Here is a 23,072-nt window from a genome sequence, read left to right as displayed (position 1 = left end):
AGCCAAAGCACGGCCATGCAGAGCGGCTATGACAGGTGAGTCTGGCTTTCTGTTGATCGGTTACTGTCCAGATGACCACCAACCAAGATTCTACATATCAGATAGGTCAAGGCAGCTATTGCTACGATAACTACAGGCAACGATGCTGAACAATGTGGGCAATTGGCGGCTACTGATGGTATTTGACCTATCCTCATCCTACTTTACAATTTGGTAGCTCTCTCAGTGGTTTCTCTCTCTCTGTCTCTGACAGAGGCAGTTGCTGGAGCGTGAGGAGGAGATGTATTTTCACGAAGGTGAATGTTCAGGAGGCCTGATCAGAGACGGTAACATAGAATGCAGCGCTGGAGGAGGAGAGGCGCCTGCAGATGATCACCAAGGAAGAAGGAAGACAGACAGCCCTCAGCAGGAAACTGGTGCCCTGCCAGAGGAGACTGAAGGGAGAGAGCACCATGCTGCAGATACAGGTACATTAGAAGCCTGGGTCATATTCACTAAGGCAAGCCGTTCCAAAGCGTTTGCAACAAAAAAGCGTCAATAACAAACCTTTTCTTTAGTCAAAAGGAAAGTCAGCTTCCAACAGCATCTGAAAATCTTGTTGTCTGACGGATAACACTGGACTGTCAGTCAAAGGGCAAGGAATGACAGCATCTGACGGGAGGAAATGGATAAGGAACCTCTGGAACTGGTTGCTAACTCTGTCGTACTGTTATGCGGCAACATGCTGCCCTCGCCAACATCTCTGACTGGAGAGTACTGTACTAATGGGTATCTGACTGGAGAGTACTGTACTAATGGGTATCTGACTGGATCTGACTGTACTGTACTAATGGGTATCTGACTGGACTGTACTAATGTACTGACTGAAGTACTAATGGGTATCTGACTGGAGAGTACTGTACTAATGGGTATCTGACTGGAGAGTACTGTACTAATGGGTATCTGACTGGAGAGTACTGTACTAATGGGTATCTGACTGGAGAGTACTGTACTAATGGGTATCTGACTGGAAGTACTGTACTAATGGGTATCTGACTGGAGAGTACTGTACTAATGGGTATCTGACTGGAGAGTACTGTACTAATGGGTATCTGACTGGAGAGTACTGTACTAATGGGTATCTGACTGGAGAGTACTGTAGCCTAATGGGTAGCTGACTATATGCCTATTATATAGCTTCTCCATGACACCATCTGCCAGTAGGGACCTGACAAGGACACCCTGGAGAAAAAACACAGAGATGCTCCGGTACTTTTGTATACTTTTTATCCAGCAATTCTGAAAGTAGCACTCACGAGCCAAAAGTGGTCCCCAAAAATGGTGTACTACGTCACATATGTGCAGATATGTGCATCACGTCATTGCTCTCTCTCTCTCTCTCTCGCTGTGTTGTGTGTTAGTCACTCAAATGGCGCAGGACTGTAGCTCATTGGCTGAAACTCGATTTGCTAAGGGTCTGGCCCACATGGGGGGGTGTAGGGGAAATGGCACAGCACAGCTTCAAGAAAACAGTCGCTTTCGTGGCTAATTAAGAGAGTAATCTGCTCATAGATTGTGCATGTATGAACTACATATTGACACATCTGGCCCAAAGCGGGAGGTTTAAAAAATATTTACTAGTCACCTAAGTTCCGGAGCATATCTTTAATGGATTCAATAGCTCAGCAGTGGTGGCTGGTGGCACTCCAAATCAGAGGATTGGCTGAACGGATTAAACACATGGTTTCCATGGTTTCCTTGTGTGTAATACCATTTCATCCTTCCATTCCAGGCATTATTATGAGCCGTCCTCCCTTCACCATCCTCCTCTGATGTTCAGTGCTCAAAGGGTTAGAGCAATGCTGTTAAAAACATTCAGCGGGATCCCATTTTCAGACATAATTTCTCGTGACTCCATCCAAGGCCAAATCTTAAACCCTAAAATCTGTACATTTAGATTTTTATATCAACAAATAACCTTAAATTCATTGCATTTTCTTATCAAAGTGAAAAGAAAGCAATAAATACTTTTACTCAATAAATAAATAAAAAATTCAAAAACGTATAACAATAATCTGTATATATATATTTTTTGGGGGGGAGACCCCACTGCAGTTCCTCCATGACCCCACTAGGGGTTGGCTCATTAGCTACAGTGCCAATGTAACTGATCATATAACCCAAACACTGTCACAAAGGCTAAGTCTGAGAGAGACAGCCTCTGTTGCCTCATCAGACAGGTGCTATTTGAGCTTTCATTTCCTGACCTCACCCATTGCTCCTAGTTACTGTAGTTAGCTTTTTACTAAGAGTGAATGAATTCAGAACTGTTCTAGGATTCCGTGCCTCGGTTGTTCCTCGGCTGAATAGGTGACCTTTGTCATTTCATAACCTGGCACTTTTATAGAGACATTCCTCTCTCTGTCTACAAGCCAGACAGGCCAGCATTGGAGCCGGGGCCGGAGCTGAGGTTGAGGCCTGGTTTGGGGTGGCATTGGAGCCGGGGCCGGAGCTGAGGTTTGAGGGTTGAGGCCTGCGTTGGGGTGGCATTGGGGCCGAAGCTGACGGGTTTAGGCCTGGGTTGGGGTGGCATTGGAGCCGGGGCCGGAGCTGAGGTTTGAGGGTTGAGGCCTGCGTTGGGGTGGCATTGGGGCCGAAGTTGACGGGTTGAGGCCTGGGTTGAGGTGGCATTGGCCCACTCACTGCTCTTTACTGGAATCCATCCATAATGACCAACAGGCAGTGGATGTCCCCTGATGGCCCCAATGTCTCTGTCTGGATTCTGGAACCTGGCCCCAATAACTAAGGGACAATGGCTTCTTATGGCGCCAAGTCTAACAGGGCTCTCAGTGCCCACTGGAGAGGATGGGTGGAATTGGGACCAAGTCTCACAGGGCTCTCAGTGCCCACTGGATGGGTGGAGGACCAAGTCTCTAGGGCTCTCAGTGCCCACTGAATATGGGCCAAGTCTCTGGGCTCTCAGTGCCCACTGGAGAGTATGGGTGGAATTGGGCCAAGTCTCACAGGGCTCTCAGTGCCCACTGGAGAGGATGGGTGGAATTGGGACCAAGTCTCACAGGGCTCTCAGTGCCCACTGGAGAGGATGGGTGGAATTGGGGCAGACTCCTCAACTCTCCAATCCCCGCTCAGCTGCTTTCTGACAGTGGGAAATTCTACCATAGTTTTGTCCTATTCTGTTGCCTTCCATCCAAAAATCAGTCAAGCCATTCATCCATCCATCCATCCATCCACCTCTGTTCCTCAGCTGTGCTGTTGGATATGTGGTTTTAGACAGTCAGGGAGACTGTGTGATTTAGACAGTCAGGGAGACTGTGTGATTTAGACAGTCAGGGGATTTAGACAGTCATAGGAGACTGTGTGTTTTAGACAGTTAGGGGAGACTGTGTGATTTAGACAGTCAGGGAGACTGTGTGATTTAGACAGTCAGGGGGAGACTGTGTGATTTAGACAGTCAGGGGGATTGTGATTTAGTCAGTCAGGGAGACTGTGTGATTTAGACAGTCAGGGGGAGACTGATTTAGGCAGTCAAGGGAGACTGTGTGATTTAGACAGTCAGGGAGACTGTGTGATTTAGACAGTCAGGGAGACTGTGTTTTAGACAGTCAGGGAGACTGTGTGATTTAGACAGTCAGGGGAGACTGTGTGATTTAGACAGTTAGGGGAGACTGTGATTTAGACAGTCAGGGAGACTGTGTGATTTAGACAGTCAGGGGAGACTGTGTGATTTAGACAGTCAGGGAGACTGTGTGATTTAGACAGTCAGGGAGATTGTGTGATTTAGACAGTCAGGGGAGACTGTGTGATTTAGACAGTCAGGGAGACTGTGATTTAGACAGTCAAGGGAGACTGTGATTTAGACAGTCAGGGAGACTTTGTGATTTAGACAGTCAGGGAGACTGTGTGATTTAGACAGTCAGGGAGACTGTGTTTTAGACAGTCAGGGAAGACTGTGTGATGTAGACAGTCAGGGGAGACTGTGTGATTTAGGCAGTCAGGGGAGACTGTGTGATTTAGACAGTCAGGGAGACTGTGTGATTTAGCCAGTCAGGGGAGACTGTGTGATTTAGCCAGTCAGGGGAGACTGTGTGATTTAGCCAGTCAGGGGAGACTGTGTGATTTAGACAGTCAGGGAGACTGTGTGATTTAGACAGTCAGGGAGACTGTGTTTTAGACAGTCAGATGGAGACTGTGTGATTTGACAGTCAGGGGAGACTGTGTTTTAGACAGTCAGGGAGACTGTGTTTTAGACAGTCAGGGGGAGACTGTGTGATTTAGACAGTCAGGGGAGACTGTGTTTTAGACAGTCAGGGAGACTGTGTTTTAGACAGTCAGGGAGACTGTGTGATTTAGACAGTCAGGGGAGACTGTGTGATTTGACAGTCAGGGAGACTGTGTGATTTAGACAGTCAGGGAGACTGTGTGATTTAGACAGTCAGGGAGACTGTGTGATTTAGCCAGTCAGGGAGACTGTGTTTTAGACAGTCAGGAGACTGTGTGATTTAGACAGTCAGGGAGACTGTGTGATTTAGCCAGTCAGGGGAGACTGTGTGATTTAGCCAGTCAGGGAGACTGTGTGATTTAGACAGTCAGGGAGACTGTGTGATTTAGCCAGTCAGGGGAGACTGTGTGATTTAGACAGTCAGGGGAGACTGTGTGATTTAGACAGTCAGGGAGACTGTGTGATTTAGACAGTCAGGGGGACTGTGTGATTTAGCCAGTCAGGGAGACTGTGTGATTTAGACAGTCAGGGGAGACTGTGTGATTTAGACAGTCAGGGAGACTGTGTGATTTAGACAGTCAGGGAGACTGTGTGATTTAGACAGTCAGGGAGACTGTGTGATTTAGTCAGTCAGGGAGACTGTGATTTAGACAGTCAGGGAGACTGTGTGATTTAGGCAGTCAGGGGAGACTGTGTGATTTAGACAGTCAGGGAGACTGTGTGATTTAGACAGTCAGTCAGGGGAGACTGTGTGATTTAGACAGTCAGGGAGACTGTGTGATTTAGACAGTCAGGGGGAGACTGTGATTTAGACAGTCAGGGGAGACTGTGTGATTTAGACAGTCAGGGAGACTGTGTGATTTAGACAGTCAGGGAGACTGTGTGATTTAGACAGTCAGGGAGACTGTGTGATTTAGACAGTCAGGGGAGACTGTGTGATTTAGACAGTCAGGGGAGACTGTGTGTTTTAGACAGTCAGGGAGACTGTGTGATTTAGACAGTCAGGGGAGACTGTGTGATTTAGACAGTCAGGGAGACTGGAGACTGTGTGTGATTTAGACAGTCAGGGAGACTGTGTGATTTAGACAGTCAGGGGAGACTGTGTGATTTAGACAGTCAGGGGAGACTGTGTGATTTAGACAGTCAGACTGGGATTTAGAGTCAGGGAGACTGTGTGATTTAGCCAGTCAGGGGAGACTGTGTGATTTAGACAGTCAGGGAGACTGTGTGATTTAGACAGTCAGGGAGACTGTGTGATTTAGACAGTCAGGGGAGACTGTGTGATTTAGACAGTCAGGGGAGACTGTGTGATTTAGACAGTCAGGGGGAGACTGTGTGATTTAGACAGTCAGGGGGAGACTGTGTGATTTAGACAGTCAGGGGAGACTGTGTGTTTTAGACAGTCAGGGGAGACTGTGTGATTTAGACAGTCAGGGGAGACTGTGTGATTTAGACAGTCAGGGGGAGACTGTGTGATTTAGACAGTCAGGGGAGACTGTGTGATTTAGACAGTCAGGGAGACTGTGTGATTTAGACAGTCAGGGGAGACTGTGTGATTTAGACAGTCAGGGAGACTGTGGAGACTGTGTGATTTAGACAGTCAGGGAGACTGTGTGATTTAGACAGTCAGGGGGAGACTGTGTGATTTAGACAGTCAGGGGAGACTGTGTGATTTAGACAGTCAGGGGAGACTGTGTGTTTTAGACAGTCAGGGGAGACTGTGTGATTTAGACAGTCAGGGAGACTGTGTGTTTTAGACAGTCAGGGGAGACTGTGTGATTTAGACAGTCAGGGAGACTGTGTGATTTAGACAGTCAGGGGGAGACTGTGTGATTTAGACAGTCAGGGAGACTGTGTGATTTAGACAGTCAGGGGGAGACTGTGTGTTTTAGACAGTCAGGGGGAGACTGTGTTTTAGACAGTCAGGGGGAGACTGTGTGATTTAGCCAGTCAGGGGGATTGTGGTGTTGGCAGAGAGGAAGTAAACAGCGTTCACAATCCACCATGATGTGATCACATTAAACAACAATGTGTTACTGTGAAACAGATGTATCTTATTCTCAGGCTGTTTACACTTCAGAGGGGAATGTGTCTGTTGTTAGAATGCACTTAAGATCACACAGTATAAAATATAAACGTTTGTGTGTGAAATTCAATATACACTCTGGATAGCTTTCCTTGACCCAAGCCAGAAGCAATCTTTAATCGCTTCCAAATAAACAATTTTTTACAGATGCCCTGTTTATCAGTGCTCTGAGGGCCTGGGGTTTACAGTACAGAGACCCTGTTTTATCAGTGCTCTGAGGGCGTGGGGTTTTACAGTACAGAGATGCCCTGGTTTATCAGTGCTCTGAGGCGTGGGGGTTTTACAGTACAGAGATGCCCTGGTTTATCAGTGCTCTGGGGCGTGGGGGTTTTACAGTACAGAGATGCCCTGGTTTATCAGTGCTCTGAGGCGTGGGGGTTTTACAGTACAGAGATGCCCTGGTTTATCAGTGCTCTGAGGGCGTGGGGGTTTACAGTACAGAGATGCCCTGGTTTATCAGTGCTCTGAGGGCGTGGGGGTTTTACAGTACAGAGATGCCCTGGTTTATCAGTGCTCTGAGGCCTGGGGTTTTACAGTACAGAGATGCCCTGGTTTATCAGTGCTCTGAGGGCGTGAGGTTTTACAGTTTATCAGTGCTCTGAGGGCGTGGGGTTTTACAGTACAGAGATGCCCTGGTTTATCAGTGCCTGACCTGGGGGTTTTACAGTACAGAGATGCCCTGGTTTTATCAGTGCTCTGAGGGCGTGGGGTTTTACAGTACAGAGATGCCCTGGTTTATCAGTGCTCTGAGGGGCGTGGGGGTTTTACAGTACAGAGATGCCCTGGTTTATCAGTGCTCTGTTGGGGTTTTATTTACGTGGGGGTTTAGTACAGAGATGCCCTGGTTTATCAGTGCTCTGAGGCGTGGGGTTTTACAGTACAGAGATGCCCTGGTTTATCAGTGCTCTGAGGGCGTGGGGGTTTTTACAGTACAGAGATGCCCTGGTTTATCAGTGCTCTGAGGGCGTGGGGTTTTTACAGTACAGAGATGCCCTGGTTTATCAGTGCTCTGAGGCGTGGGGTTTTACAGTACAGAGATGCCCTGGTTTATCAGTGCTCTGAGGGCGTGGGGGTTTTACAGTACAGAGATGCCCTGGTTTATCAGTGCTCTGAGTACAGAGATGCCCTGGTTTATCAGTGCTCTGAGGGCGTGGGGTTTTACAGTACAGAGATGCCCTGGTTTATCAGTGCTCTGAGGGCCTGGGGTTTTACAGTACAGAGATGCCCTGGTTTATCAGTGCTCTGAGGGCGTGGGGGTTTTACAGTACAGAGATGCCTGGTTTATCAGTGCTCTGAGGGCGTGGGGGTTTTACAGTACAGAGATGCCCTGGTTTATCAGTGCTCTGAGGGGCGTGGGGGTTTTACAGTACAGAGATGCCCTGGTTTATCAGTGCTCTGAGGGCGTGGGGTTTTACAGTACAGGATGCCTGGTTTATCAGTGCTCTGGAGGGCGTGGGGGTTTTTACAGTACAGAGATGCCCTGGTTTATCAGTGCTCTGAGGGAGTGGGGTTTACAGTACAGAGATGCCCTGGTTTATCAGTGCTCTGAGGGCGTGGGGTTTTACAGTACAGAGATGCCCTGGTTTATCAGTGCTCTGAGGGAGTGGGGTTTTACAGTACAGAGATGCCCTGGTTTATCAGTTTACAGAGATGCCCTGGTTTATCAGTGCTCTGAGTACAGACCCTGGTTTATCAGTGCTCTGAGGGCGTGGGGGTTTTACAGTACAGAGATGCCCTGGTTTATCAGTGCTCTGAGGCGTGGGGTTTTACAGTACAGAGATGCCCTGGTTTATCAGTGCTCTGAGGGCGTGGGGTTTTACAGTACAGAGATGCCCTGGTTTATCAGTGCTCTGAGGGCGTGGGGTTTTACAGTACAGAGATGCCCTGGTTTATCAGTGCTCTGAGGGACTGGGGTTTTACAGTCAGAGGGCAGTGCTCTGAGGGTTTTTACAGTACAGAGATGCCCTGGTTTATCAGTGCTCTGAGGGCGTGGGGGGTTTACAGTACAGAGATGCCCTGGTTTATCAGTGCTCTGAGGGCGTTTTTATACAGAGATGCCCTGGTTTATCAGTGCTCTGAGGGCCTGGGGTTTTTACAGTACAGAGATGCCCTGGTTTATCAGTGCTCTGAGGGGCCTGGGGTTTTACAGTACAGAGATGCCCTGGTTTATCAGTGCTCTGAGGGCCTGGGGTTTTACAGTACAGTGCCCTGGTTTATCAGTGCAGGAGCTCTGAGGGCGTGGGGTTTTACAGTACAGAGATGCCCTGGTTTATCAGTGCTCTGAGGGCGTGGGGGTTTACAGTACAGAGATGCCCTGGTTTATCAGTGCTCTGAGGGGCGTGGGATGGTTTGAGGGCGTACAGTACAGAGATGCCCTGGTTTATCAGTGCTCTGAGGGCGTGGGGGTTTTACAGTACAGAGATGCCCTGGTTTATCAGTGCTCTGAGGGCGTGGGGGTTTTACAGTACAGAGATGCCCTGGTTTATCAGTGCTCTGAGGGCGTGGGGTTTTTACAGTACAGAGATGCCCTGGTTTATCAGTGCTCTGAGGCGTGGGGTTTTACAGTACAGAGATGCCCTGGTTTATCAGTGCTCTGAGGGCGTGGGGTTTTACAGTACAGAGATGCCCTGGTTTATCAGTGCTCTGAGGGCGTGGGGGTTTTTACAGTACAGAGATGCCCTGGTTTATCAGTGCTCTGAGGGCGTGGGGTTTTACAGTACAGAGGCCCTGGTTTTACAGTGCTCTGAGGGCGTGGGGGTTTTACAGTACAGAGATGCCCTGGTTTATCAGTGCTCTGCGTGGGGTTTTACAGTACAGAGATGCCCTGGTTTATCAGTGCTCTGAGGCGTTTTTACAGTACAGAGATGCCCTGGTTTTATCCGGGGTTTTACAGTACAGAGATGCCCTGGTTTATCAGTGCTCTGAGGGCAATTTTACAGTACAGAGATGCCCTGGTTTATCAGTGCTCTGAGGGCGTGGGGGTTTTACAGTACAGAGATGCCCTGGTTTATCAGTGCTCTGAGGCGTGGGGGTTTTACAGTACAGAGATGCCCTGGTTTATCAGTGCTCTGAGGGCGTGGGGGTTTTTACAGTACAGAGATGCCCTGGTTTATCAGTGCTCTGAGGGCGTGGGGGTTTTACAGTACAGAGATGCCCTGGTTTTATCAGTGCTCTGAGGCGTGGGGGTTTTTATGCCCTGGTTTATCAGTGCTCTGAGGGCGTGGGGTTTTACAGTACAGAGATGCCCTGGTTTATCAGTGCTCTGAGGGCGTGGGGTTTTTACAGTACAGAGATGCCCTGGTTTATCAGTGCTCTGAGGGCGTGGGGTTTTACAGTACAGAGATGCCCTGGTTTATCAGTGCTCTGAGGGCGTGGGGTTTTACAGTACAGAGATGCCCTGGTTTATCAGTGCTCTGAGGGCGTGGGGTTTTACAGTACAGAGATGCCCTGGTTTATCAGTGCTCTGAGGGCGTGGGGTTTTACAGTACAGAGATGCCCTGGTTTATCAGTGCTCTGAGGGCGTGGGGTTTTACAGTACAGAGATGCCCTGGTTTATCAGTGCTCTGAGGGACTGGGGTTTTACAGTACAGAGATGCCCTGGTTTATCAGTGCTCTGAGGGCGTGGGGTTTTACAGTACAGAGATGCCCTGGTTTATCAGTGCTCTGAGGGCGTGGGGTTTTACAGTACAGAGATGCCTGGTTTATCAGTGCTCTGAGGCGTGGGGTTTTACAGTACAGACCTACCCTGGTTTATCAGTGCTCTGAGGGAGTTGGGGTTTTACAGTACAGACCTACCCTGGTTTATCAGTGCTCTGAGGGAGTGGGGGTTTAACAGTACAGAGTCAGTCAGGCAGTGAGACGGTTAGCCAACCAGACAGTCAGTCAGGCAGTGAGACAGTTAACCAACCAGACAATCAGTCAGGCCCTGAGACGGTTAACCAACCAGACAGTCAGTCAGGCAGTGAGACAGTTAACCAACCAGACAGTCAGTCAGGCAGTGCCAGTCAGGCAGTTAACCAACCAGCCACAGTGAGACAGCCAACCAGACAGTCTGTCAGGCAGTGAGACAGTTAACCAACCAGACAGTCTGTCAGACAGTTAACCAGACAGTGAGACAGTTAACCAGCCAGTCAGGCAGTGAGACAGTTAACCAGCCAGTCAGGCAGTGAGACAGTTAACCAACCAGCCAGTCAGGCAGTGAGACAGTTAACCAACCAGCCAGTCAGGCAGTGAGACAGTTAACCAACCAGTCAGTCAGGCAGTGAGACAGTTAACCAACCAGCCAGTCAGGCAGTGAGACAGTTAACCAGCCAGTCAGGCAGTGAGACAGTTAACCAGCCAGTCAGGCAGTGAGACAGTTAACCAGCCAGTCAGGCAGTGAGACAGTTAACCAACCAGCCAGTCAGGCAGTGAGACAGTGACGTCCTCCAGTATGGGCCTCAGCATGCAGCTCTGTTTCTCTCTCTGACTGATGTGAGTGATGTGAGGGTGGTGTGCAGAGTGATTAAATCACATAGTAAATCATCAGCCTCTAATGTAATGAAGGTCTCAGATCCAATCTCTCACTCTCACATTCTCTTGTTCTCTCTCTCTCTCTCGCACGCTCTCTCCCTCTTTTTCTCTGTCTCTCTCTTTCCTCTCGGCCTCTCTCCAAGGGTGGTCTCAGTCTACAGTACAGTCGTCTTTTAGTCCATCAGAGTTTGATTATGAACAGCAGAGGCATTTGAAAGTCTCATTCCATTGTTAGAGTCCATGGAGGATGTTCCTTAGAACACGTACACATTACATCACATGACACGAAGACACCGGAGACAGAGAAAGTGTGAGACTGTCTCTGAGCGTGCTTACTTCCACTGGACTCCGTGATCATATGAGATGTATGGTGTTAAACAGGACTAATGCAGCTACGCTCGTCCTGTCACAGACCTGCTAGGATCATCCCTCCTTCATTAAAGGCAGAAGACGTAACGGAGCTTCTTTCTCTTCCTGTCTGGTGACCTCTTCTCCTCCCGATCAGCTCTGCTTCATTAGGCAGCTTCAGCTGGAAGAGAATGTGCATCACACACGCAGAAGGAGAGGGTGGTGATGTGTCTCCCGACGGGTTCATTCATACCGTGGCGTGACGTGGAGCTCCATGCACGTGTAGAAACCATGGCTGTGTGAAAGATGTGCACATCCCAAATCTCCATTCTGGGGTCAACAGCTGAGTTACAGTAATTCTGTGAATAATGAGAAATTATATAATGGTTACCAGGATAGGAAAACTACATGTTATTAACCTGCAACTCATAATAACTTGCAAATCATGCAGAAACAAACCCTATGAATGCTACTTGATGTAATGGTTACCAGGAAAGGAAGCCTAGTGTATCTGTTAAGCTGCTCGTCATGCTGAAACAAACCATAATGACTTCTATCATGGTGTTGTCTAACACATCATCCCAACACAATTCAGATGATTGTGAGGTTGAGTTGGTCTCTGACACAGGAGGTTGGTGGCACCTTAATTGGGGAGGACAGGCTCGTGGTAATGGCTGGACCGGAATTAGTGGAATGGTATCAAATACATCAGACACATGGTTTCCATGGTTTCCAAGTGTTTGATAACATTCCATTCGCTCCGTTCCAATCATTATTATGAGCCGTCCTCCCCTCAGCAGCCTCCAATGGTCTCTGAATATCCTCATGGATAATAAAAGTCGACTTCTCCCTTCTTTTCTCCTCTCCTTTCTCCTCTCCTTTCTCCTCTCCTTTCTCCTCTCCTTTCTTCTCTTCTCCTCTCTTCTCCTCTATTCTTCTCCTCTCTTCTCCTCTCTTCTCTTCTCCTCTATTCTTCTCCTCTCTTCTGTCTCCTCTCTTCTCTATTCTTCTCCTCTCTTCTCCTCTCTTCTCTTCTCCTCTCTTCTGTCTCCTCTCTTCCCTCTCTTCTCTTCTCCTCTCTTCTGTCTCCTCTCCTTTCTCCTCTCCTTTCTTCTCTTCTCCTCTATTCTTCTCCTCTCTTCTCCTCTCTTCTCTTCTCCTCTCTTCTGTCTCCTCTCCTTTCTCCTCTCCTTTCTTCTCTTCTCCTCTATTCTTCTCCTCTCTTCTCTTCTCCTCTCTTCTCCTCTCTTCTGTCTCCTCTCTTCCCTCTCCTGTCCTGTCCTGTAGCTGTCAGAGTGTAAGGAGCGTATGTTGGAGCTAGAGAAGGCCTTGGAGGATCCAGGACAGGAGAACAGGGCCAGAGAGCTGGAGGGGAACGACCCATCTCCTGTTGAACTCATCCAGAAGATAGAACAGGTAAAGCCTACAGTACTGAAGCTGCTTTACAGTCCTGCAGGCAGATTTCAGAACAGTGGGAAGGTCTGAGTCTAAACGGTCAGTGTATCTGAAGGAGACTAGGAACACAAACTATGCCACTTTTCTTGAGGGAAGGTGAAGTCATCAATCAAGATTACCACCAATTAATCATATCCTGTCGTTATAATTGATTGAGGTTGAAGCTGTCTCATGTTAGTGTGTGTGTGTGTGTGTGTGTGTGTGTGTGTGTGTGTGTGTGTGTGTGTGTGTGTGTGTGTGTGTGTGTGTGTGTGTGTGTGTGTGTGTGTGTGTGTGTGTGTGTGTGTGTGTGTGTGTGTGTGTGTGTGTGTGTGTGTGTGTGTGTGTGTGTGTGTGTGTGTGTTCAGCTGGAGGTTGGCTTGGCGGAGCGGGAAGAGCTACTCCTGGAGAAGGACTTGGTGTTTGAGCAGGTGACCCGGATCTCTCAGCGAATAAGAGCGAAGGCCGAGAACGGCAAGCAGGACACACTGCAGCTAGCCAAGAAGGTACACACACACACACACACACACACACACACACACACACACACACACACACACACACACACACACACACACACACACAAAGGAAGCAGCCAAGAAGGCATCGACTGCCAAGCTCATCCATTCACACACTCACAGTCGGGGTAGAGGATCTTGGAGCGTGGTGGCCCCATGTGCCTGGTGCAGCCTAGCAGACTGACTGCCCTCTCACCCCGGCTCCCTGCAGGGCCCAGCCCAGTGTCTCCTGGATGAAGTATCACCTGCCCACCAGGCCAAGACTGTTAGTTATCTCAATGAGTCAATGAGCCATGTTACACACACACAGCCTCACAAAGACACAAGCTCCCTAACACACACACAGCCAATGAGCCATGTTACATGGCTCATTGGCTGTTTATCTGGAGGATGTTAGATATTAGTTTGATCTGGAGGATGTCAGATATTAGTTTATCTGGAGGATGTTAGACATCAGTTTATCTGGAGGATGTTAGATATTAGTTGATCTGGAGGATGTTAGATATTAGTTTGATCTGGAGGATGTCAGATATTAGTTTATCTGGAGGATGTTAGACATCAGTTTATCTGGAGGATGTTAGATATTAGTTGATCTGGAGGATGTTAGATATCAGTTTATCTGGAGGATGTTAGATATTAGTTTATCTGGAGGATGTTAGATATCAGTTTATCTGGAGGATGTTATATATCAGTTTATCTGGAGGATGTTATATATCAGTTTATCTGGAGGATGTTAGATATTAGTTTATCTGGAGGATGTTAGATATTAGTTTATCTAGAGGATGTTAGATATTAGTTTATCTGGGGGATGTTAGATATCAGTTTATCTGGAGGATGTTAGATATTAGTTTGATCTGGAGGATGTCAGATATTAGTTTGATCTGGAGGATGTCAGATATTAGTTTATCTGGAGGATGTTAGATATTAGTTTATCTGGAGGATGTTATATATTAGTTTATCTGGAGGATGTTAGATATCAGTTTATCTGGAGGATGTTAGATATTAGTTTGATCTGGAGGATGTCAGATATTAGTTTGATCTGGAGGATGTCAGATATTAGTTTATCTGGAGGATGTTAGATATTAGTTTATCTGGAGGATGTTATATATTAGTTTATCTGGAGGATGTTAGATATTAGTTTATCTAGAGGATGTTAGATATCAGTTTGATCTGGAGGATGTTAGATATCAGTTTATCTGGAGGATGTTAGTTTATCTGGAGGATGTCAGATATTAGTTTATCTGGAGGATGTTAGATATCAGTTTATCTGGAGGATGTTAGTTTATCTGGAGGATGTCAGATATTAGTTTATCTGGAGGATGTTAGATATCAGTTTATCTGGAGGATGTTAGATATTAGTTGATCTGGAGGATGTTAGATATCAGTTTATCTGGAGGATTTTAGATATTAGTTTATCTGGAGGATGTTAGATATCAGTTTATCTGGAGGATGTTAGATATCAGTTTATCTGGAGGATGTTAGATATTAGTTTATCTGGAGGATGTTAGATATTAGTTTATCTGGAGGATGTTAGATATTAGTTTATCTGGAGGATGTTAGATATTAGTTTGATCTAGAGGATGTTAGATATTAGTTTGATCTGGAGGATGTTAGATATTAGTTTATCTGGAGGATGTTAGATATCAGTTTATCTGGAGGATGTTAGATATTAGTTTATCTGGAGGATGTTAGATATCAGTTTATCTGGAGGATGTTAGATATTAGTTTATCTGGAGGATGTTAGATATTAGTTTATCTGGAGGATGTTAGATATTAGTTTATCTGGAGGATGTTAGATATTAGTTTATCTGGAGGATGTTAGATATTAGTTTGATCTAGAGGATGTTAGATATTAGTTTGATCTGGAGGATGTTAGATATTAGTTTATCTGGAGGATGTTAGATATCAGTTTATCTGGAGGATGTTAGATATCAGTTTGATCTGGAGGATGTTAGATATTAGTTTATCTGGAGGATGTTAGATATTAGTTTGATCTAGAGGATGTTAGATTGATCTGGAGGATTAGATTAAGTGCACTATTTGGTGACTGAGTGTGTCTGAGTATATACATATTGTGTGTGTATTGGAGGCAGGGATGGAAATGAATGTAGCCCGCTAGCCCGAGGCTAGTACTGTTCAGACCAGGCTAGTACTGTTCAGACCAGGCTAGTACTGTTCAGACCAGGCTAGTACTGTTCAGACCAGGCTAGTACTGTTCAGACCAGGCTAGTACTGTTCAGACCAGGCTAGTACTGTTCAGACCAGGCTAGTACTGTTCAGACCAGGCTAGTACTGTTCAGACCAGGCTAGTACTGTTCAGACCAGGCTAGTACTGTTCAGACCAGGCTAGTACTGTTCAGACCAGGCTAGTACTGTTCAGACCAGACTAGTACTGTTCAGACCAGGCTAGTACTGTTCAGACCAGGCTAGTACTGTTCAGACCAGACTAGTACTGTTCAGACCAGGCTAGTACTGTTCAGACCAGACTAGTACTGTTCAGACCAGGCTAGTACTGTTCAGACCAGGCTAGTACTGTTCAGACCAGACTAGTACTGTTCAGACCAGACTAGTACTGTTCAGACCAGGCTAGTACTGTTCAGACCAGGCTAGTACTGTTCAGACCAGACTAGTACTGTTCAGACCAGACTAGTACTGTTCAGACCAGGCTAGTACTGTTCAGACCAGGCTAGTACTGTTCAGACCAGGCTAGTACTGTTCAGACCAGACTAGTACTGTTCAGACCAGACTAGTACTGTTCAGACCAGGCTAGTAGAACATGTTCCCAACTACCCCGCGACTAGAGAAACTCTGTCTTTTCAAATAACATGTCAGTCTGGCTGTCTATCTGTCTATCTGTCTATCTGTCAGTCTGTCAGGCTGTCTGTGCGTTAACCAACCCCCTCTCTCCTCTCTCTCAGGTGAATGAGTTGCAGGGCCGTATCAAGGAGTCAACCAGGAGGATGATGGCTGTGGTGTCTGAGTTGTCGATGCGCCAAGCCAGCGCCATGACCCTGCAGCAGGTAAATAGGAGACTATTTTAGATTGACCAGCATTTCCTAGTCTGGTGGACCCATACTGTAGATCCCTGTAACCAACTGGGACCAGGCTAAGGTCAAGTCTAAGGATTATACTGTAGATCCCTGTAACCAACTGGGAACAGGCTAAGGTCAAGTCTAAGGATTATACTGTAGATCCCTGTAACCAACTGGGACCAGGCTAAGGTCAAATCTAAGGATTATACTGTAGATCCCTGTAACCAACTGGGACCAGGCTAAGGTCAAGTCTAAGGATTATACTGTAGATCCCTGTAACCAACTGGGACCAGGCTAAGGTCAAGTCTAAGGATTATACTGTAGATCCCTGTAACCAACTGGGAACAGGCTAAGGTCAAGTCTAAGGATTATACTGTAGATCCCTGTAACCAACTGGGACCAGGCTAAGGTCAAATCTAAGGATTATACTGTAGATCCCTGTAACCAACTGGGACCAGGCTAAGGTCAAGTCTAAGGATTATACTGTAGATCCCTGTAACCAACTGGGACCAGGCTAAGGTCAAGTCTAAGGATTATACTGTAGATCCCTGTCACCAACTGGGACCAGGCTAAGGTCAAGTCTAAGGATTATACTGTAGATCCCTGTCACCAACTGGGACCAGGCTAAGGTCAAGTCTAAGGATTATACTGTAGATCCCTGTAACCAACTGGGACCAGGCTAAGGTCAAGTCTAAGGATTATACTGTAGATCCCTGTCACCAACTGGGACCAGGCTAAGGAATCAAGTCTAAGGATTATAATGTGATCCCTGTCACCAACTGGGACCAGGCTAAGGTCAAGTCTAAGGATTATACTGACAGATCCCTGTAACCAACTGGGACCAGGCTAAGGTCAAGTCTAAGGATTATACTGTAGATCCCTGTAACCAACTGGGATCAGGCTAAGGTCAAGTCTAACATTATACTAGATTCCTGTAGCCATGGGACCAGGCTGGTCAAAGTGGCTAGGATTATACATCCCTGTAACCAACTGGGATCAGGCTAAGGTCAAGTCTAAGGATTATACTGTAGATCCCTGTAACCAACTGGGATCAGGCTAAGGTCAGTCTAAGGATTATATTGAGATCCCTGTAACCAACTGGGATCAGGCTAAGGTCAAGTCTAAGGATTATATTGTAGATCCCTGTAACCAACTGGGACCAGGCTAAGGTCAAGTCTAAGGATTATACTGTAGATCCCTGTCACCAACTGGGACCAGGCTAAGGTCAAGTCTAAGGATTATACTGTAGATCCCTGTAACCAACTGGGATCAGGCTAAGGTCAAGTCTAAGGATTATATTGTAGATCCCTGTAACCAACTGGGACCAGGCTAAGGTCAAGTCTAAGGATTATACTGTAGATCCCTGCAGCCAACTGGGATCAGGCTAAGGTCAAGTCTAAGGATTTCCAACTTTTACGACATCATCCTCTTTCCCTACATCGATCTACCCAAGCACAAATATCCTCCTAATAATGTTCCTCTTCCTGACATTCCATGTTGTGTTGATCCCACCCCTGTCAGGAGCTGAAGGAGAGGGAGCTGTTCCTGGACACCTGCCACCGGCGCCTGGACCAGGGTCTGCCCCCTCTGAAGACCTGGAGCAGGAGTGGCAACACATCCTCAGGGATGAGCAGCGCAGGCAGGCCGACCAGCAGGAGAAAGACAGGGTCAGTCACCTCCATGACCCTCTACCACAGGACTTTGAATTAGGGATAATTCATGGAGGAATTGAACAGGGAGCACATAAATGTTGAACTTGATGCTGAACTTTTGTACTTCTACACTGATAAGTTAACACTGCATTTAACACTTTGACTGTCTGGCAATCAGATAGAAAAGTTATGTAGAAATAGATGTGCCTCTCTGACATGTAGCAAATGGGGAATCTTTTCAGCTCTATTCATGGTATTTCTATCTGCAATGTTCAGTACATTGAACCCTGTTCTCTCCAGTACATTTCTAGATACTCTTTTAGATGTACAGTATACCATGAGTTAAATACCAGTATATAGTATACTATGTTGAAGACCTGGATTCTCTCCTCTGTTACAGCTGGTGGAGGAGGAGGAGAGGTCCCAGCTCCCTAGTGGGGTGTACACCACGGCCGAGGCCCGACCCAACGCCTACATCCCCCTGGGGGACACCCTGCCCCTGCCCAAGCCCTACGGAGCCCTGGCCCCCTTCAAACCCTCTGAGCCCGGCACCAACATCAGACACATTCGCAAGCCTGAACCAAAACCCATTGAGATATAGACCTGGACCAAACCCATTGATATATACTATAGACCTGGAACAAACCCATTGAGATATAGACCTGGACCAAACCCATTGAGATATAGACCTGGACCAAACCCATTGATATATACTGTAGACCTGGACCAAACCCATTGAGATATAGACCTGGACCAAACCCATTGATATATACTATAGACCTGGACCAAACCCATTGAGATATAGACCTGGACCAAAGCCATTGAGATATAGACCTGGACCAAACCCATTGATATATACTGTAGACCTGGACCAAACCCATTGAGATATAGACCTGGACCAAACCCATTGATATATACTATAGACCTGGACCAAACCCATTGAGATATAGACCTGGACCAAACCCATTGAGATATAGACCTGGACCAAACCCATTGAGATATAGACCTGGTCCAAACCCATTGATATATACTGTAGACCTGGACCAAACCCATTGAGATATACTGTAGACCTGGACCAAACCCATTGAGATATACTGTAGACCTGGACCAAACCCATTGATATATACTGTACACCTGGACCAAACCCATTGAGATATACTGTAGACCTGGACCAAACCCATTGAGATATACTGTAGACCTGGACCAAACCCATTGATATATACTATAGACCTGGACCAAACCCATTGATATATAGACCTGGACCAAACCCATTGAGATATAGACCTGGACCAAACCCATTGAGATATAGACCTGGACCAAACCCATTGAGATATAGACCTGGACCAAACCCATTGAGATATACTGTAGACCTGGACCAAACCCATTGAGATATACTATAGACCTGGACCAAACCCATTGAGATATACTGTAGACCTGGACCAAACCCATTGATATATACTATAGACCTGGACCAAACCCATTGATATATACTATAGACCTGGACCAAACCCATTGAGATTTAGACCTGGACCAAACCCATTGATATATACTGTAGACCTGGAACAAACCCATTGAGATATACTGTAGACTTGGACCAAACCCATTGATATATACTGTAGACCTGGACCAAACCCATTGATATATACTGTAGAACTGGACCAAACCCATTGATATATACTATAGACCTGGACCAAACCCAATAAGATATACTATAGACCTGGACCAAACCCATTAAGATATACTGTAGACCTGGACCAAACCCATTGAGATATAGACCTGGACCAAACCCATTAAGATATACTGTAGACCTGGACCAAACCCATTGATATATACTATAGACCTGGACCAAACCCATTAAGATATACTGTAGACCTGGACCAAACCCATTGAGATATAGACCTGGACCAAACCCATTGAGATATACTGTAGACCTGGACCAAACCCATTGATATATACTGTAGACCTGGACCAAACCCATTGAGATATACTGTAGACCTGGACCAAACCCATTGATATATACTGTAGACCTGGACCAAACCCATTGAGATATACTGTAGACCTGGACCAAACCCATTGAGATATACTGTAGACCTGGACCAAACCCATTGAGATATACTATAGACCTGGACCAAACCCATTGAGATATACTGTAGACCTGGACCAAACCCATTGATATATACTGTAGACCTGGACCAAACCCATTGAGATATACTGTAGACCTGGACCAAACCCATTGAGATATACTGTAGACCTGGACCAAACCCATTGAGATATACTGTAGACCTGGACCAAACCCATTGATATATACTGTAGACCTGGACCAAACCCATTGAGATATAGACCTGGACCAAACCCATTGATATATACTATAGACCTGGACCAAACCCATTGAGATATACTGTAGACCTGGACCAAACCCATTGAGATATACTGTAGACCTGGACCAAACCCATTGAGATATACTGTAGACCTGGACCAAACCCATTGAGATATACTGTAGACCTGGACCAAACCCATTGAGATATACTGTAGACCTGGACCAAACCCATTGATATATACTATAGACCTGGACCAAACCCATTGAGATATACTGTAGACCTGGACCAAACCCATTGAGATATACTGTAGACCTGGACCAAACCCATTGAGATATACTATAGACCTGGACCAAACCCATTGAGATATACTGTAGACCTGGACCAACCCCATTGAGATATACTGTAGACCTGGACCAAACCCATTGAGATATACTGTAGACCTGGACCAAACCCATTGAGATATACTGTAGACCTGGACCAAACCCATTGAGATATACTATAGACCTGGACCAAACCCATTGAGATACACTGTAGACCTGGACCAAACCCATTGAGATATACTGTAGACCTGGACCAAACCCATTGAGATATACTGTAGACCTGGACCAAACCCATTGAGATATACTATAGACCTGGACCAAACACATTGAGATACACTGTAGACCTGGACCAAACCCTCTAGTACTACGTCTAACCCACCTAGATGTATCTGGGACTATAAAGTGACAACATACAATTAATCAACATTTAATTCAGTTAAATTTCTGTTGGCACTAATAGCACTCCATATGAGATACTTGGGTTACCAGTAACAGGAGAATATTTATAATCTAGGAGAGTAGCAGCCAATCATCATAGGGCCTTTAGATTGTCAACACAAGCTCATTAAACAGCAGGTATATTTGAACCTCGTCTGCTGATCCTTTTTCCTTGCTGAGAAGCGGAGCAGGGAGCGTGCCATGCATCTGGGTTGGATTTCTGCTGAAGTCACAGGCACGAGGTCTTACTGGCAACACTGTAGCTGTTTCTATTTACCCTCCTCCAGTAACCACCTCACAGAGAATCTTTCAGAGGGAATTCACGCATGATTCTTTACATTTATGGTAAAGGAGGAAGAGAAAGTGGAGTGTGTGTGGTAATGAGTTACATTGGTTGCATTAGTTTGCTTGTGTGTGTGTGTGTGTGTGTGTGTGTGTGTGTGTGTGTGTGTGTGTGTGTGTGTGTGTGTGTGAGAGAGAGAGTTCTGCGATTCTGAGAATTAAAGTTTGGCTTTGGGAGAAGTGTGCCTGGTGTTCTGACTTGTGGAAGCACCCAAACCAGTGACATCAGATATTCTGTAGAAAGCCTGTTCATTTCCTGAGCGACTGTATCTGTGGAGTTAGCCAGGTCTCAGTCTGTTCCCTCAGCTGACAGGGTGTGTCTCTGACTGTCTCAACCATAACAAGCCACACTGCAGCAGAGTGGCTAACATTAGCATGTGATGATGGGATAATTTACTTATTTATGGTTGACTTATCTGTCCCTTAATGTCACTGTATGAGTCATAGAGAATCGTGTCAATGTGACGCTGCCACGACTATCATGAGCGGTCTTATTGAACGAAGACAGACAGTTGTTAGAAACATGCAACAAATATTTTATTTCGTGTTTCATTGATACAATATGGCTTTTACACGTGTAAACATGACGACAAAAATCCCTTTTCCTGTTTATTATTGTACCTGATCAACACATTTCCTGTATTCCACACAACGGTGTTATTCCTGAAATCTAACCATGCTTCAGTTCCTCTGAAATGGAAATATACCGGCATCGTACAGGACACATGTTGTGGAAATTCAGACACCTTCCAGAGAACTTCCCTTCTTACTGTAAGAGCCTCATCCATCTGGTCTGAGTGGGAGGGTTGAGCAACAGGCAGAGAGGGCAGAAATATAAATCTGTCAAATTAATGCTTAACCGATGACTATTGTCACCATTTACATTTTACATTTAAGTCATTTAGCAGACACCAGACCCATCGTTCATCAGAATCTGATGTATTTTCATAGATTCTCATGTATTGGAATATTGAGTGATCAACATTTAAAGTGTCATTTCAAACAGTCCCCGAACTCTGACACAGTCCCCGCTCACTGAGTACTAGTGGAATATGGAGTGTTGAGTGAAAACTTGGAGCCTTGACCTGCTCCCCCTCTTTCTTCACCTCCCTTCACCTCGGTCCCTCCCTCCATCACTTGTCCTGGAAGCCCAGCAGGATCAGAGTCTGTTTCAGAGCCGTCTCCTCCACAAACCTGGCATCCACATTCTCCTGCTCCTCAAAAGGGTTCAGAGCTGCAGCACAGAATAGACACACCATCAGACACCCACACACAGTACACACACAGTACACACACAGTACACACACAGTACACACACACCATCAGACACCCACACACAGTACACATACAGTACACACAGAACACACACACCATCAGACACCCACACACAGTACACACACAGAACACACACACACCATCAGACACCCACACACAGAATACACACAGAACACACACACCATCAGACACCCACACACAGTACACACAGTACACACACAGAACACACACCGTACACATACAGAACACACACAGTACACACACAGAACACACACTGTACACACACTGTACACACACAGTACACACACTGTACACACACAGAACACACAGTACACACACAGTACACACACAGTACACACACTGTACGCACACAGAACACACACAGAACACACACAGTACACACACAGTACACACACAGTACACACAGTTTGGCTTGGCTGTTTAATAAGCTAGTTTCACTTGTGGAGACAAAAGAAACATTCTCTGAATAAATACCTCGGTCTTCCACATCCAACAGAATTTTGGTCAGGAAGGTGAGAGGCAGGAACTCAGGCCTGAAGCCAGGCTCATCTCTCCAT

General features: G+C 46.3%; 2 protein-coding genes and 1 long non-coding RNA gene across 3 annotated transcripts; 1 reads left to right on the top strand and 2 right to left on the bottom strand.

Annotated features, from left to right (window-relative positions):
- Nucleotides 1-352: 352 nt before the first annotated feature.
- Nucleotides 353-17,859, top strand: LOC118380372 (coiled-coil domain-containing protein 146). The gene is made up of 5 exons (XM_052515534.1): nucleotides 353-467; nucleotides 12,453-12,581; nucleotides 12,968-13,105; nucleotides 16,036-16,137; nucleotides 17,671-17,859. The coding sequence occupies exons 1-5, from the start codon at nucleotides 369-371 to the stop codon at nucleotides 17,857-17,859; spliced, it is 657 nt and encodes a 218-aa protein (XP_052371494.1). The 5' UTR covers nucleotides 353-368.
- A 336-nt stretch (nucleotides 17,860-18,195) lies between these two features.
- Nucleotides 18,196-20,776, bottom strand: LOC127928513 (uncharacterized). The gene is made up of 6 exons (XM_052515533.1): nucleotides 20,240-20,776; nucleotides 20,021-20,143; nucleotides 19,642-19,673; nucleotides 19,140-19,171; nucleotides 18,840-18,903; nucleotides 18,196-18,404 (listed from the first exon to the last, which is right to left on the bottom strand). The coding sequence occupies exons 1-6, from the start codon at nucleotides 20,764-20,766 to the stop codon at nucleotides 18,196-18,198; spliced, it is 987 nt and encodes a 328-aa protein (XP_052371493.1). The 5' UTR covers nucleotides 20,767-20,776.
- Nucleotides 20,777-21,731: 955 nt separating this feature from the next.
- On the bottom strand, nucleotides 21,732-23,070 carry LOC127928510 (uncharacterized). The gene is made up of 2 exons (XR_008131419.1): nucleotides 22,990-23,070; nucleotides 21,732-22,453 (listed from the first exon to the last, which is right to left on the bottom strand). It is a non-coding gene; the product is annotated as an uncharacterized LOC127928510 (long non-coding RNA).
- Between the last annotated feature and the right edge of the window lie 2 nt (nucleotides 23,071-23,072).

This window comes from Oncorhynchus keta, unplaced genomic scaffold (genome assembly GCF_023373465.1).
Source record: "Oncorhynchus keta strain PuntledgeMale-10-30-2019 unplaced genomic scaffold, Oket_V2 Un_scaffold_29317_pilon_pilon, whole genome shotgun sequence".
Lineage (NCBI taxonomy): Eukaryota > Metazoa > Chordata > Actinopteri > Salmoniformes > Salmonidae > Oncorhynchus > Oncorhynchus keta.
This window is presented reverse-complemented; position numbering and strand designations above follow the sequence as displayed.